We start from the raw sequence: 13,988 nt of genomic DNA, 5'->3' as shown, positions 1-13,988 counted from the left end.
GAAAGATGAAGAGGAAAAATGACAATAAAAGAAACAAGTATTCCAAATGATTCTAAATTATAAAACTGTCCCAAAAACAAAAACATCAGAAATTGACATGTGACTTACAGTCAGGAATGATATAATAATTCAGGCACAAGACCTGACTTGAGCGCTAGGTTCCCCTCTCTGGATTTAATTATAGAAATAAAGATGGACTTGTGGTGTAGAGATGCCACAGTGAAGCAGCTGTTTATATATCACTAGTCTTAGGACTGGAATAATTAGATGTTTCCCCTGATCTTTCATTCAGAATTGCATCTAAAACAGTTACTTGAGCCAAAAACGTATGATGATTGCTTTTATTTATGACGGGCATGAGAAAATGTATGCATATAAATAGCATACAAAACATCTGAGACCTATAGTGAAACTGCTCGTTTTGCATTTTTCTAATTTAAAACTATAATTTTCAATGCAAATTCAATTTTAGAATAAAAAATCAGAGTTAATTAAAAACTATAGTTAATTAACGCCCTAAGTTTGTATAAGAGCTGCATGATCATCTTGAGCTTTAATGCAAGCAAGAACATCTGCACAAAGAGCCCTAAAAACAAATGTAGAACTTTGATTTTTAAAATAGTTCTTATTCTTTCTACCTCATAAAAATTTTTGTGCAAACATATTCTATAAATTTGAAAAAGATCCACATTGGAAAAGTGGTACTGGGAATTTTGGTTATCCAGTCCTACATTTTCAATGTGGTTCTTTGACCAAAGGAAAAAACTTTGAAGGGAATTATTAATGTTCAGTCCCTTAAAGGACCCACACCTTCAACAACCCCAAACATTGGTTAAGATTTAATAACAAGAAGTGCTATTCACCTCTTTGATTATAGTAATTTCCTGCACACATGGGACCAGTGCCTGCCACAAGAATGCAGTCGTGATGCTGCTCAACAATGATTGGCAAATGCAGGTGACCAGTGGATAAGTTTAGAGCTTGATATGGGGCTGTTGCTCAGGCTGCCAGGGAGACTAGTGCCAAGGACTTATTGTCATAACTCGAGTTCTCCTGCCTGTTGTCTCTGGCATTCCTCCCCTATTTATAGCCCATGCCATCTCTAACCCCTTTCTGTCCCACTCCCTTTCCTTTTTCACCCATCCCGAGCTCTCTTAGATAGGAAAGGGGAGTGACAAAAGACTTTGTCTTTTCTGGGGCCATCCATTCCAGCCATAAAGACCAAGGCAGGTGGCCCTGGGACTCTTCGTCCTGTGTCTGCTGTGAAGAGAGGAGTGCTAGGTGGGCTTCAGTGCTGGATTAACTTTGAGGAGTTTACAGACAATTCCAAAAAGGAAACCTTAAACCCAAGACAGCCATGGATGATGTATATAAAGCAGCGGTAAGTTATGATTGTACTAATTATCAGCAGCATTGCATTTCACTTCAGGCTGCCTGAATGGAGAGTGACCTTTAAATAAAGAGTCCCAAAAGCTGGTTTGTATGAACATGTCAGCTAAATTAATAACTGTCAATTTAACAGGTAACCTGTCCTTGACCATTTCCTTCCTCTGAAAATGACAGATTTCAGCGTTATCACTAATACTCAACCAGAGAAATCAATCTGTGCACTGTCAGGTTAGCTAGCTCTCAAGGTTAAATTAATAAATGGGAGATGGGACAGTAGAAGTTTGGGGCCATTTTAAGGGCACAGGATACACTATCAAAATGGATTTGGTCAAAAAAATTAGCAACAAAACCAATGTAACCAGGTTTAGATTTAACATATCCTGTAATATGGAGAAGGGTCAAAGTCACTGAGGCAGTGGGCAGAAGGTGTCTGGTGTCTGGTGTCTGAAGAACATTACGCAAGTGACAGCTGTCATTCCTGAAAAGAATAGACCTTGGTCAGTCTCTGTCAAATGACATGCTGTACAGTCTTACAACATGTTGTATTTTTAGTTCTAAGTCAAGTGAAGCAAAGTTTTGAGCTCTCTTTTCACCAAACAGGTTGAGAACTTGACAGAAGAACAAAAAAATGGTGAGTTTCTCTTTTTAATCTTGTCAGTTTGAACATATAGCTGCATGTATTATGATGCAACACTGTCAACTCTATTAAAAACTTACAAATGTTACTGACGTGTGACTTTTGTGCTGCTATCTAACTGTACCTGGCAGAGTTTCGCGCTGCGTTCGACATCTTTGTTCAGGGCGCTGAGGATGGCTGTATCAGCACTAAGGAGTTGGGCAAGGTGATGAGGATGCTGGGCCAGAACCCCACACAAGAAGAGCTGCAGGAAATGGTAGATGAAGTAGATGAGGATGGTATGTTGGATTTTAGTTGAAGATATCAAACAGATTCAGGTGAAGTGTATGATATGAATTGGGATTTCATTGGTGATTGGACTCTGTGGGTTGTAGGAAGTGGGACAGTGGACTTTGATGAGTTCTTGGTGATGATGGTGCGCTGCATGAAAGAGGAGAGCAAAGGAAAATCAGAAGAGGAGCTGGCTGAAGTCTTCCGCATGTTTGACAAGTATGAACTGTATTCAAAGGATATTGTAGTGTATATCACATATACCCCCTATATTAGATGTGTTTTATCGTTGTCTCTTTAAGGAATGGAGATGGTTACATTGACTTAGACGAACTGAAGAACATGCTGGAGTCGACAGGTGAGGCCATCACTGAGGACGACATCGAGGAGCTCATGAAGGACGGAGACAAAAACAACGATGGCAAGATCGATTACGACGGTAAATTCACGCTCAAAATATGGCACATTTATTATTATTTTCTCAAAAATTACACATTTTGACAACAGAAACATGCATTACTTTTAATACCAACAGAGTTCCTGGAGTTCATGAAGGGTGTCGAGTAAAAATTCCGCCAAACGGATCCAAAACCACGAAAAGAAACCTGTCATTTCATTCGCTGACCCAAACCATCTCCTCTGATTTCCCCACATACTCGATTGGGAAGCACAGAAAATGATCTGCATTTCATATATTTCTGTAATTTGTTGAAATAAATAAATGGTGTCATGTACTGCTGCCCAGAATATGAATGTCATTTGTGCTCAAGTAAAAACATTTTCTGTACACAGTTGCACGTTTTTTCCCTAGCACATTTTTTTGTTTGTTTTTGTTTATGAAACTAAATGTTTCAAATGCCTCAATGAACACAGATTGGGTTTTGTCTTTAAAAACAGTCAATGGGTTTTCTATATGTAACTGTAGCTATTCCTAAACAGCGACAAAAATAAAGCGGTGTAATTTATATACACTGAACAAAATTATAAATGCAACACTTTTGTTTTTGCCCCCATTTTTCATGAGCTGAACTCAATCAGCGTTGTGGATCGAGTGGCCCATGGTGGCGGTGGGGTTATGGTATGGGCAGGTGTATGTTATGGACAACGAACACAGGAGCATTTCATTGATGGCATTTTGATTGCACAGAGATACCGTGACAAGATCCTGAGGCCCATTGTTGTGCCATTCATCCATGACCATCACCTCATGTTGCAGCATGATAATGCACGGCCCCATGTTGCAAGGATCTGTACACAATTCCTGGAAGCTGAAAACATCCCAGTTCTTGCATGGCCAGCATACTCACCGGACATGTCACCCATTGAGCATGTTTGGGATGCTCTGGATCGGCGTATACGACAGCGTGTTCCAGTTCCTGCCAATATCCAGCAACTTCGCACAGCCATAGAAGAGGAGTGGACCAACATTCCACAGGCCACAATCAACAACCTGATCAACTCTATGCGAAGGAGATGTGTTGCACTGCGTTAGGCAAATGGTGGTCACACCAGATACTGACTGGTTTTTGGACCCCCCCAAATACAATAAAACTGCACATTTTAGAGTGGCCAGCCTAAGGCACACCTGTGCAATAATCATGCTGTCTAATCAGCATCTTGATGTGCCACACCTGTGAGGTGGCTGCACTATCTCGGCAAAGGAGAAGTGCTCACTAACACAGATTTGTGAACAATATTGGAGAGAAATAGGCCTTTTGTGTACATAAAGTCTTAGATCTTTGAGTTCAGCTCATGAAAAATGGGGGCAAAAACAAGTGTTCTTTATAATTTTGTTCAGTGTGTATATATATATATTTTTTTTTTACAGTCCATAACATTAGGCATAGCCCATCAGGCTGGCCGAATTATACACTCATAGACTGTAAAAAAAGATATTAGAATTACATCCCCCCCATTTCTATAACATTTACCTGTCAAGTAGAAACAAAGTGAGCTCTCTGTCTGTTGTAGCCCAAATGGATGACTGTGTACCAAATCATGATTCATGAATCTGGTTTAACTTAAGGCAACAGGTCATTTACATACATTAAAACTGACTAACTCATTGATAGGTAACACAGCAACACAGAACATAGGCACATTGGATGAGCAGTTAAATTTATTAACACATTACATCAAATTCAGTGAAAACTATGTTTACACAATGACAGTGAGGATGTTGTAACATGAGATACAATTTATCAGATCATCAAAACCAAACCATTCATGTACTAACTTTCCAAAATTGGTTGTCCAGTAGCTTATGCAACAGCAGTAAAAAAAAAAAAAAAAAACGGAAATATACTTTGTTACTCCCTGAAAGCACCATCATGGCTATCAAATTTATTTCTCATTCTGGCTTGTAATAATTACAGGAAGCACACCGAGCCAAAGCTAAGGAAAGGATGAAATGACTTAATGTGAAATAGTCATTGTTTTAATGATATTCCGAAAAATGCAATGCACTCTGATCTAATCCACACTTCCAAGCTTTTAAACTACTATTAATGCAGCATTTAAAGTTTTCAAGAAGTCAAAACTGATGATGATGCAAAGTGAAAACACGCCAAAGCTATGGCCTACACTGTATAGACTTATAGTGCACAAGTTAAGAGTATTTTCACACACCACGAAGGTAGGTATATCCGTGAGCTGGAATGATAAGAATGTGTGGTGAACTTGTCTTTAGGGTCTGGGTTAGGAGTGGAGAAAGAGGAAGGGTGTAGGTTCAGGGTGGTTCAAAGTGTTTCAGTTGGCAAAAGTACGCCTGACGGCGGCAACGATAGATTTGGCACTGATGCCAAACATGTCCAGAAGCTCCTGCGGTTTGCCGCTCCGAGGCACACAGCTCACAGCCAGCCGGTGCACCACAATGCCAGGCTCTTCACCCAATGCAGACAAGACGGCCTCGCCCAGACCACCTACAATGAGAGCAGAGGAACCAACATAAAATACCTCTCATGGCACATGGGGAAAAAAACTGCAACAGGAAAGGGAAAAAAAAAAGAAGCTCGTCTTCCCTTAATCTTGATGGTATTTCACTGAAAAAATAAAATAAATAACAGCTCACCGTCTTTGTAGTGGTCCTCTACAGTGATCACCTTTCCTCCTGTGGCACGAGCACTTGCCACAATAGTGGAGGCATCCAGGGGCTTAATGGTGAATGGGTCGATAACCCGAATGTTCACACCTGGGGAAAATAAATATTTCATGGTTTTTAAACAATAACATGATTTGAAAGATTTTTTCCAGAAAGAGTTTTGTCCTTTCTTTGACACACAAAGCTTTAATATATATAATTACCTTTATAATATCTATAATAATTATAAATTTAGTATACTTTCATCACAAGTTACGTTTTAATTCTTTAAAGTGAAACGGAGGTACTGTTAAATGTAGTAATGTAACGTAATGACCTATTAGGGCCAGTAGGGGCTGAACAAACCTTCTTTGGCCAGTTGGTCATGTGCTGCCAGTGCCTCATGCAGTGTTACTCCAGCTCCAATGATGGTCACCTGATCTTTGTCAGACTGCCGCACCACCTACAGGACAGAAACAGAACAGTTAGAACAACCTTCGTGAACCAGACATTTCACAGCTGTCCAACAGGAGGCCCCATTTGCTCACTGCATTTCTAAACACATTACATGAAAATGACAAAGTTCAGCATGGATGCTAAATTTAGCCTTCCTTGCTGTAGTTTGTAACTAAATATAGAAACTATAAATAATTTAATTAAAAGTGTGTTCTGGTCTTTTTTTGATTCTCCTCACCTTGGCTTTCCCAACTTCAAATTTCTCTCCAGCATCATAGATGACTGCAGTGTCAGGTCGGCTGGTACGGATGAAACAGATACCCTGAAAGCAGGAAACGGCATGAACACAGAGTCAAAGACCAATAGATGAACTTCTCTTGCCAAAATAATGGTTACTGTATCTACAGAAGACCATCAAGTGGAAACAATAACACACCTTTGTATTGGCTGCAAGCTCCACGGCTCTCTCAGTAGATACTCCATCACTAGGGTAAAAGACTGTGCATGTTGGGATAGCGCGGAACATTGCAAGATCCTCCAGTGCCATCTGTGAGGGGCCATCCTCACCTGGACAAAATCAGAAGTTAAGAAACATTTCAAAGATATTTCAGATTCAGAAGAGATTTTACTATAAATTAAGCCCAGATAAAATGGCAAGAATCCATGTATTTCACAGCACGATGCCTTACCAATGGAAACACCACAGTGTGAGCCGACCAGGTTGACGTTAGACTGGGAGATCGCTGCCATACGGATGTGGTCGTAGGCACGAGCAAAGAAGGCAGCAAAAGCACTGGCAAATGAAACCGTGCGATCACGAGTAGCACAACCAATGGCCACGCTCACCTGGACACAGCATAATTAAACATGTTATTAGATCAAATACAATGTATAAACTATTACTAATATACTTAAATATATTTCATAAAAATAACTTCCTAGATTATATTGACCTCTGAATGACCACATGTTTATGCAGAAAGGAATTCTTTCTCATTGTGGGAAATCATGTTCTATTGAGTAAGCACTTGGCAGTGAAAAGTATTAGTCAGAAAGTGAATAGTAACATAACATTTTAACAGGGTGAGGTAAGGCATTTACAATGCGCTGTATGAATAGTCCACCACACCTTCAACTCATCACAAAGTGCTCTACAAGCACAGTTTACAGGTCCATTCATTTGTGACATACATGACACACACTGTCAGCCAATATACATTTGCTTTGCAATCATGTCTTGTAAATTAAAAATTATCATTGTAAAGGAGGAGAAAAAACCCCATCAATTTACACACCATGTTCTGCTCGGCAATGAAGCATTCAATAAAGCGATCAGGATGGGCCTTCTTGAAGATATCAGAGAAGGTTGAGTTCTTGGTGTCACCATCCATGGCCACCACACGAGGGCTGGCATCCCCCATCTTCTTCAGGGCTACACCATAAGCCTTCCTGGTGGACATCTGAGTGAGCAAACAAAAGCAGACGCTTTATAGATCCTTCTTTTGAGGAACTTCAGAAGAATTTGCTCAAAGAAAAGAACCATTTAAAAACAATGGCAGTTCATAACCTTATCTCCGATCTTGTATTCTGGAGCTGTGAGCAGGCGGATGGGGGTGAGGTCAGCTAGAGCAACATCCTCATTGGGCAGCTGAGGGTGGAGGGGCTTATTGGGTGACTGGATCTGGCTCAGGAGGTCATTAATCAGCTCTTCCGCACGGTCTTTAGGCATAGGCTTCCCATGCCAGTTATCCTGATCCTCAATGCCTGAACAAAACAACACAGGACAGACCATGAGAATGTGGACAATCATAACAGATATAATTCATGTGCTGCTGGCCTTGCAGTACAGGATGTAGTAAGTCACCTTTGAGCCCTTTGCCTTTAAATGTTTTGGCTACGATGGCAGTGGGCTTCCCTTTCGTTTGTTCAGCATGCCACAAAGCCTTGCACAGCTCCTCCACATCATGGCCGTCAACCACATAAGTGTTGAAGCTGAAGAAACAAATTAGTTACATGCCAGTGACTGAACAAAATATGGAATACAAAGAAAATGGCTGTGTTCTAAATAGAATACTAGCACACTGCTTAGTATACACTCTATACTGCCTACAATGTTAAACAGTATGTGAAACCATACAATGATAGGTCTGAACGATTTTGGGGGAAAAAATAATAATAATAATAATAAGCAGCAATGTAGCTTATAAAAACTGAGTGTGTGATTAAAAAAATAAATAAATTGTCATTAGGAGCTCCAGGTTTGCTGTGCTGCACAATTCATCTGTTTCTGGAGTATATGAACTGTGCACAAATAGTACACAGCCATACAATCTCAAACAAAAGCAAGAGAGAAACACTCAGTATTCATTAAACCCACCCAAAGGCCTTGCAGCGCTCTTTGTAGGTGTCCATGTTGTGCTGCAGTGGTGCTGCCTCACTCTGACCCAGGCGGTTCACATCAAGGATGGCCACCAGATTGTCAAGATTGTAATAGGAGGCAAAAGCCATGGCTTCCCACACCGACCCTTCTGAACACTCACCATCTCCCATCATGCAGTACACACGGTAGCTAATGAGACAAGACAGAAACATCCAGTTACAGCAGCATCAAATGGGAATTTCCTGTACTACACTATTATTTAATTATTACTATGGTCTGGGAGCAAAACCTTGTTTAGGAGCAATACTAGTATCAGATGTTGAATTTGGTGTAAATAAGCAAATGTAGTACAATGGATCATAGTATTGAAAAAAATCATATAAAAAAAACAGAGTAACTTAATTTACAGAGGGAATCCAATGCAAGTACCTAGCTTTATCAAAGTATTTTCCAGTGTACTGGAGTATATGAACTGTGCACAAATAGTACACAGCCATACAATCTCAAACAAAAGCAAGAGAGAAACACTCAGTATTCATTAAACCCACCCAAAGGCCTTGCAGCGCTCCTTGTAGGTGTCCATGTTGTGCTGCAGTGGTGCTGCCTCACTCTGACCCAGGCGGTTCACATCAAGGATGGCCACCAGATTGTCAAGCTTGTAATAGGAGGCAAAAGCCATGGCTTCCCACACCGACCCTTCTGAACACTCACCATCTCCCATCATGCAGTACACACGGTAGCTAATGAGACAAGACAGAAACATCCAGTTACAGCAGCATCAAATGGGAATTTCCTGTACTACACTATTATTTAATTATTACTATGGTCTGGGAGCAAAACCTTGTTTAGGAGCAATACTAGTATCAGATGTTGAATTTGGTGTAAATAAGCAAATGTAGTACAATGGATCATAGTATTGAAAAAAATCAAATAAAAAAAACAGAGTAACTTAATTTACAGAGGGAATCCAATGCAAGTACCTAGCTTTATCAAAGTATTTTCCAGTGTATGCCATACCGCAGGCAGCACCCAAACCCTGGCCAAGAGAACCTGTTGCCACATCCACAAACGCTAGTTTCTGAAATAAACAGGGAAGTGAGGTTAATTGCATCATAAATGGTTACATGAAAGAGTTGATGCACCAAGTCAGCAAGATTTTCGTTAAGAAATTAATACATTTAATTAGCAATGATGCATACATTTAATCAAAAGAACTAATGTTACTAAAGATTTCCATTTCAAATAAATTCTGTTCTGTTGAACTTTCTACTATCAAAGATTCCTGAAAACAAATTAACTGTTTCCACAAAAATATTCAGCATCACAACTGTTTTAACATTGATAATAATTGGAAATCTTTCTTAAGCACCAAATCAGCATATCAGAATGATTCTGAAGCACCATGTGACACTGAAGACTGGAGTAGTGGCTGCTGAAAATTCAGCTTTGCCATTACAACAAATTACATTTTAAAATACATTAAAATAGAAAGCAGTTATATTAAATTGTAGTATTTCACAACATTACTTTTTTAATTAAATAAATGCATCCTAAGTGAGAATTTGAGACTTCTTCCAAACACATTCCAAACAATCTTACCGACCCCAAACGTTTGAAAGCTAGTGTATATGCGGTATACTCACAGGGGTGGGGTGACCCTCCAGGTCAGAGTCGATCTTGCGCAGGTTTAGCAGCTCAGACTCTTTGATGAATCCAGCCTCTGCCCAGGCAGCATACAGAATGGGAGCAGCATGGCCCTGAAAACAGGAGCATGAGGAGTGGAATACATTTAGTCTCAAAGCACTTTGAGAAAACTAAAAGGACGCTCATAACCAAACATGGAACGACAGCCCACCTTGGACAAGATGAAGCGGTCATTGCTGGGGTTGCGGGGATCGTTGGCTTTGTAGCGCATGGTGTGGAAGAACAGCACTGACATGAGCTCGGCAGCGCTGCAGCATGAGGTTGGGTGCCTGTGAATGGGAAAATACATCAGTATCATCAATCCAGCCATCAACCATTAACCATCAGCTCAAACATGCTGGATGTTAAAGACCAATCAGACATGCAGGTTATCTTTCACTTCAAAACTAGAACGTGATTGCAAACGGTACTAAAGGGCAAAAGTTGCTACTGTCATCATTGAGGTTTGAGGTGTAGTAGTAATGGACCTTATCAGAATCAACGACTTCAGCTACTACTATACATCATATATAAGACATAATGATCAGAGGGGCTGTGGCCTCTAATATTCAAATATAGAGACAACAGTACAAACTCAACCCATGACACACATCTTGCTTTTTTTGGAGGTACTAATCTTATGTTACAGAACATCAACATTTTCTCACCCTCATGTCACTCCAAACCTGTATATTTTAAGCTTGAAAGAATCATTCATTTTAATTACAAGAAAAAGTGTGACTGTACATTATTCTAAATTTCAAGAAACAAAGTCATACAGGTTTGAAAATGACATGCGGGCAAGTAAGCAAGGACTGAAATTATTATTATTATTTTTTTATGAGTACGGAATAAAAAAAGTCTTAATACTAATTACCTTTTTTAAATCTCACAATTCTGACTTATTTACCTACCAATACTATTATTTATCTCTCTCAATTCTGACTTTTTCTCTATGCAATTCTGAAAGTCACATATCTTAAAAAAAAATTCTGCAGCAAAAATTAGCTTCCATTCAGAATGGTCAAGCTGATAAAAAAAATTATAAAAAAATACAGCACTGGTAGCTATCAAAACATTAAGATAAAACACACTGTTAAAAACATACAGATGACTAAGCTTTAACTTAAATTGAGGATGCAGTACAACTGTTAGTTTGTTCCCAAAGTGGTTAAATCACTCATGCAATTCAGTGGTCACCAAACTGTCTGTTAAAAAAAAAACTGTTGATAAATTACCATCTTTGTCCTATACAGTGACTCACTTAGGCTGAAATAAAGAAAATGGACAAAGGATTAAGAAACACATCTCTACTGATCAGTTTTAGAATGAAGGATTAGATTACAAAAGGTACAGACAAAAGTCTGAGTCACAATCAATACTTCTTTGTTTAAACCTCTAGTCTACACCTATACAAGTGATTAACCCTGAGAAGACGGAAAACTTTGGTATCAAACACCCACATAGAAATAAGGAACAGAAAAAAAAGAGGAAGTGTCATAACCATAAAAAAAATAGTATCAGGTAAAAGTTTCAACACTCAGGGAAATTCCTTCAATATTTTCAGTGAATGAAAGATTGTTGCATGCCAACAAGGGCGTGTGCACAGTAACAAATTAACCCTCTGATGCATGGTGTTCACTATATAAACTATGCATTTGCAGTTTCTTTTTGATAGGATTAATCCATCTAATAAGGCAGCCTTTATATCCCCTGCCTACAGGTTTAGTAACTCCCATCTTCGATTTCAGTTCATGTTGAGAAATGACCAACTGTGGCAATATAGTGGTCAGCCTCACAAAACAGAACTGAGGCGCAGATTGAGAAATGCCAAAGCAAAGCTTTCCTTTCACGCAAGCTTCATTTGAACTCTGCTTATCGCCACACACTTGAATACAGCGCGCTTTTGATTTGATTCCTATCAGCTCGTAACTTCATCGTGCCTAACAGCACTTTAACCCACAGCACAAATTATAAATTATTTAGTGATGGTGAAGTCCGAATCACTTCCACGGACCGGTTCTTTCGAGAAGAACCGACTCAAAAAAAGATCCACAGCGTAATTGCGTCATCACGTTGCTTTGACCCGGCGCGGCATTACGTGCTCGTTTTACTAAGTTCTACGTAAACATATATTGCTGTTTAACATGTATAAATTTGTATACTGTTAAAGGGTGATTGCCCATGATTCAACAGATTAAAAGTCGCGCTTTTGATTTGATTCCTATCAGCTCGTAACTTCATCGTGCCTAACAGCACTTTAACCCACAGCACAAATTATAAATTATTTAGTGATGGTGAAGTCCGAATCACTTCCACGGACCGGTTCTTTCGAGAAGAACCGACTCAAAAAAAGATCCACAGCGTAATTGCGTCATCACGTTGCTTTGACCCGGCGCGGCATTACGTGCTCGTTTTACTAAGTTCTACGTAAACATATATTGCTGTTTATCATGTATAAATTTGTATACTGTTAAAGGGTGATTGCCCATGATTCAACAGATTAAAAGTCGTATAGAATATGCATTAAAATAAGAGTTAATTTACATCTGGACTTTTAACTTATTACATGCCGTCAAGCCAAACATATTTCCAGAACGTTTTCTTTGTAACATTTTCGCACTCCAAATGCTCTTCCGTCAGCTTAATCGGTTCAGCGAGTCAGGATTTGTTCATTCTGAATCGGGTCTGTGAACTGGTTCATCAGCCGCTCTCAAAAGAACAACGGGTTTACGAATCGCCACAATCACTCCGTTGCAGCTCATAGAGCGCAGAAATTAAACCCCGTGGTTAATTTGGAATTTACTTAAAATTGACACTTTACAATCCCACATACCCGTGCTAACTATAGGGACGATGAGAGCTGAGCCAGTTTTCACTGGTCATCGCTTTGGAGGCCACGATGGGCTAAAAAGCTGTCAAATATGTCGCGTAACAGTGCAAAGCTAATGACTCGCTTACAATAGCTAAAAAGGTCGAAAGATATATAACTAATAAGTAACAGCAATGTGCCCGGCCCCCTCGCCAAGTTCACGTGCTATGCAGGAATGTAAAGTGAACATTTGCACGACAAATTAGATAAACGTACGCATACGGTTGCAAATCTGTCGTTTACCATCATAGGAAGCCTTCACGAATGAGTTTCAATAAGTGCAGAAGATTTTACCCGGAGTTTGAGGCGCATGTTTCCTTGATGGAGTGAATCCTGAGCTTGTTGGCGATGTCTTTCAGGGCCTGCAGAGTCTTCTCGTCGGGTTTGTGATAGCTCATGTTTCAACTGTGTGGGGAAATGAACGCGAGTGCTGTAACTCAGAAAAATCAACTCTTCTGATACTACGTTAATCTGTAACTGCTCAAATAAACGCAGTGAGCACCAGAGCCGAGCACGGTGTGGGACGCGGGTAACGCGCTGCGCTGTAGCTTTTAAGCGAGGCGTTACGTCAGCTGTCAACTCATCCGATAGCGCGAGCCATTGGACGAGGCGCTCTGCGTCACAGCACAGCACAGCACAGCACAGCACAGCACAGCACAGCACAGCACAGCACAGCACAGCACAGCACAGCACAGCCGAGGAGCGGAGCGGGTGCCAGATCAGGCCAGAGACCGCAGGCAGACGGAACTCTGTGTGTGCTGTAATACACCCCTCATACATACGATTAGGGTGAGACAGAAGTGAGTTCGGTTTTTTACACTTAAGTAAAATCTTTATTTGCGCACACTGTTACAATGATTAAATGTTTGCGATTGTTGTAAAATCACTGAAGGAGTAGCTGATTGAATCAATGATTCGGCGAGTCATGGCGACAGTCTTGAGGAAAGGAGTGCGGAAACTGAGTAACCCTTTACAGCCCACTGTATTGTATTTTATATACACATTTCTAGGACTAAGGGCCTAAATTACCAACAAAACTGAAAACCTAATTTTAGTATTCTAATTTCTAACTCTAAAAATGTCCACCTCTAGGTCGTGGAGCACATTTGATTATTTATTTTTAAATAAAGTATAAGTATGATTAATTTTATATTGTCATTAATATTTCAAGATGAACATTTCCTTAGGTTTACTTGATTGCGAATACCTGATTTTTTTCCCT

The 13,988-nt window shown here is 39.9% G+C and overlaps 2 protein-coding genes across 2 annotated transcripts; one reads left to right on the top strand and one right to left on the bottom strand.

Moving 5' to 3' along the window:
* Window positions 1-1,188: 1,188 nt before the first annotated feature.
* LOC107568847 (troponin C, slow skeletal and cardiac muscles-like) lies at window positions 1,189-3,226 on the top strand. Its single transcript, XM_016254842.1, has 6 exons — window positions 1,189-1,381; window positions 1,990-2,020; window positions 2,158-2,304; window positions 2,401-2,515; window positions 2,599-2,735; window positions 2,832-3,226. Exons 1-6 carry the CDS (start codon window positions 1,358-1,360, stop codon window positions 2,861-2,863), a joined length of 486 nt encoding a protein of 161 aa, XP_016110328.1. The 5' UTR covers window positions 1,189-1,357; the 3' UTR covers window positions 2,864-3,226.
* Window positions 3,227-4,388: 1,162 nt separating this feature from the next.
* LOC107568840 (transketolase-like) lies at window positions 4,389-13,349 on the bottom strand. The gene is made up of 14 exons (XM_016254836.1): window positions 13,061-13,349; window positions 10,067-10,184; window positions 9,855-9,968; window positions 9,192-9,289; window positions 8,760-8,951; window positions 7,696-7,823; window positions 7,399-7,595; window positions 7,127-7,291; window positions 6,521-6,677; window positions 6,268-6,398; window positions 6,070-6,153; window positions 5,742-5,838; window positions 5,367-5,486; window positions 4,389-5,217 (listed from the first exon to the last, which is right to left on the bottom strand). Exons 1-14 carry the CDS (start codon window positions 13,162-13,164, stop codon window positions 5,045-5,047), a joined length of 1,878 nt encoding a protein of 625 aa, XP_016110322.1. The 5' UTR covers window positions 13,165-13,349; the 3' UTR covers window positions 4,389-5,044.
* Window positions 13,350-13,988: the final 639 nt, after the last annotated feature.

Source organism: Sinocyclocheilus grahami, unplaced genomic scaffold (assembly GCF_001515645.1).
Source record: "Sinocyclocheilus grahami isolate Dianchi unplaced genomic scaffold, SAMN03320097.WGS_v1.1 scaffold1286.1, whole genome shotgun sequence".
Taxonomy (NCBI): Eukaryota; Metazoa; Chordata; class Actinopteri; order Cypriniformes; family Cyprinidae; genus Sinocyclocheilus; species Sinocyclocheilus grahami.
The sequence above is the reverse complement of the archived record's forward strand: the minus strand, read 5'-3'. Positions and strand labels throughout refer to the sequence as shown.

Excerpts from the sequence above, each read along its gene's own strand:
- LOC107568847 (XM_016254842.1), top strand. The coding sequence starts at position 1,358 with ATGGATGATGTATATAAAGCAGCG. Across the intron at positions 1,382-1,989 it reads ATGATGTATATAAAGCAGCG|GTTGAGAACTTGACAGAAGA; the intron begins GTAAGTTATGAT and ends TTCACCAAACAG. Across the intron at positions 2,305-2,400 it reads AGATGAAGTAGATGAGGATG|GAAGTGGGACAGTGGACTTT; the intron begins GTATGTTGGATT and ends TGTGGGTTGTAG.
- LOC107568840 (XM_016254836.1), bottom strand. The coding sequence starts at position 13,164 with ATGAGCTATCACAAACCCGACGAGAAGACTCTGCAGGCCCTGAAAGAC. Across the intron at positions 8,952-9,191 it reads AAATACTTTGATAAAGCTAG|CTACCGTGTGTACTGCATGA; the intron begins GTACTTGCATTG and ends TTGTCTCATTAG. Across the intron at positions 7,824-8,759 it reads GAGCGCTGCAAGGCCTTTGG|CTTCAACACTTATGTGGTTG; the intron begins GTGGGTTTAATG and ends TTGTTTCTTCAG.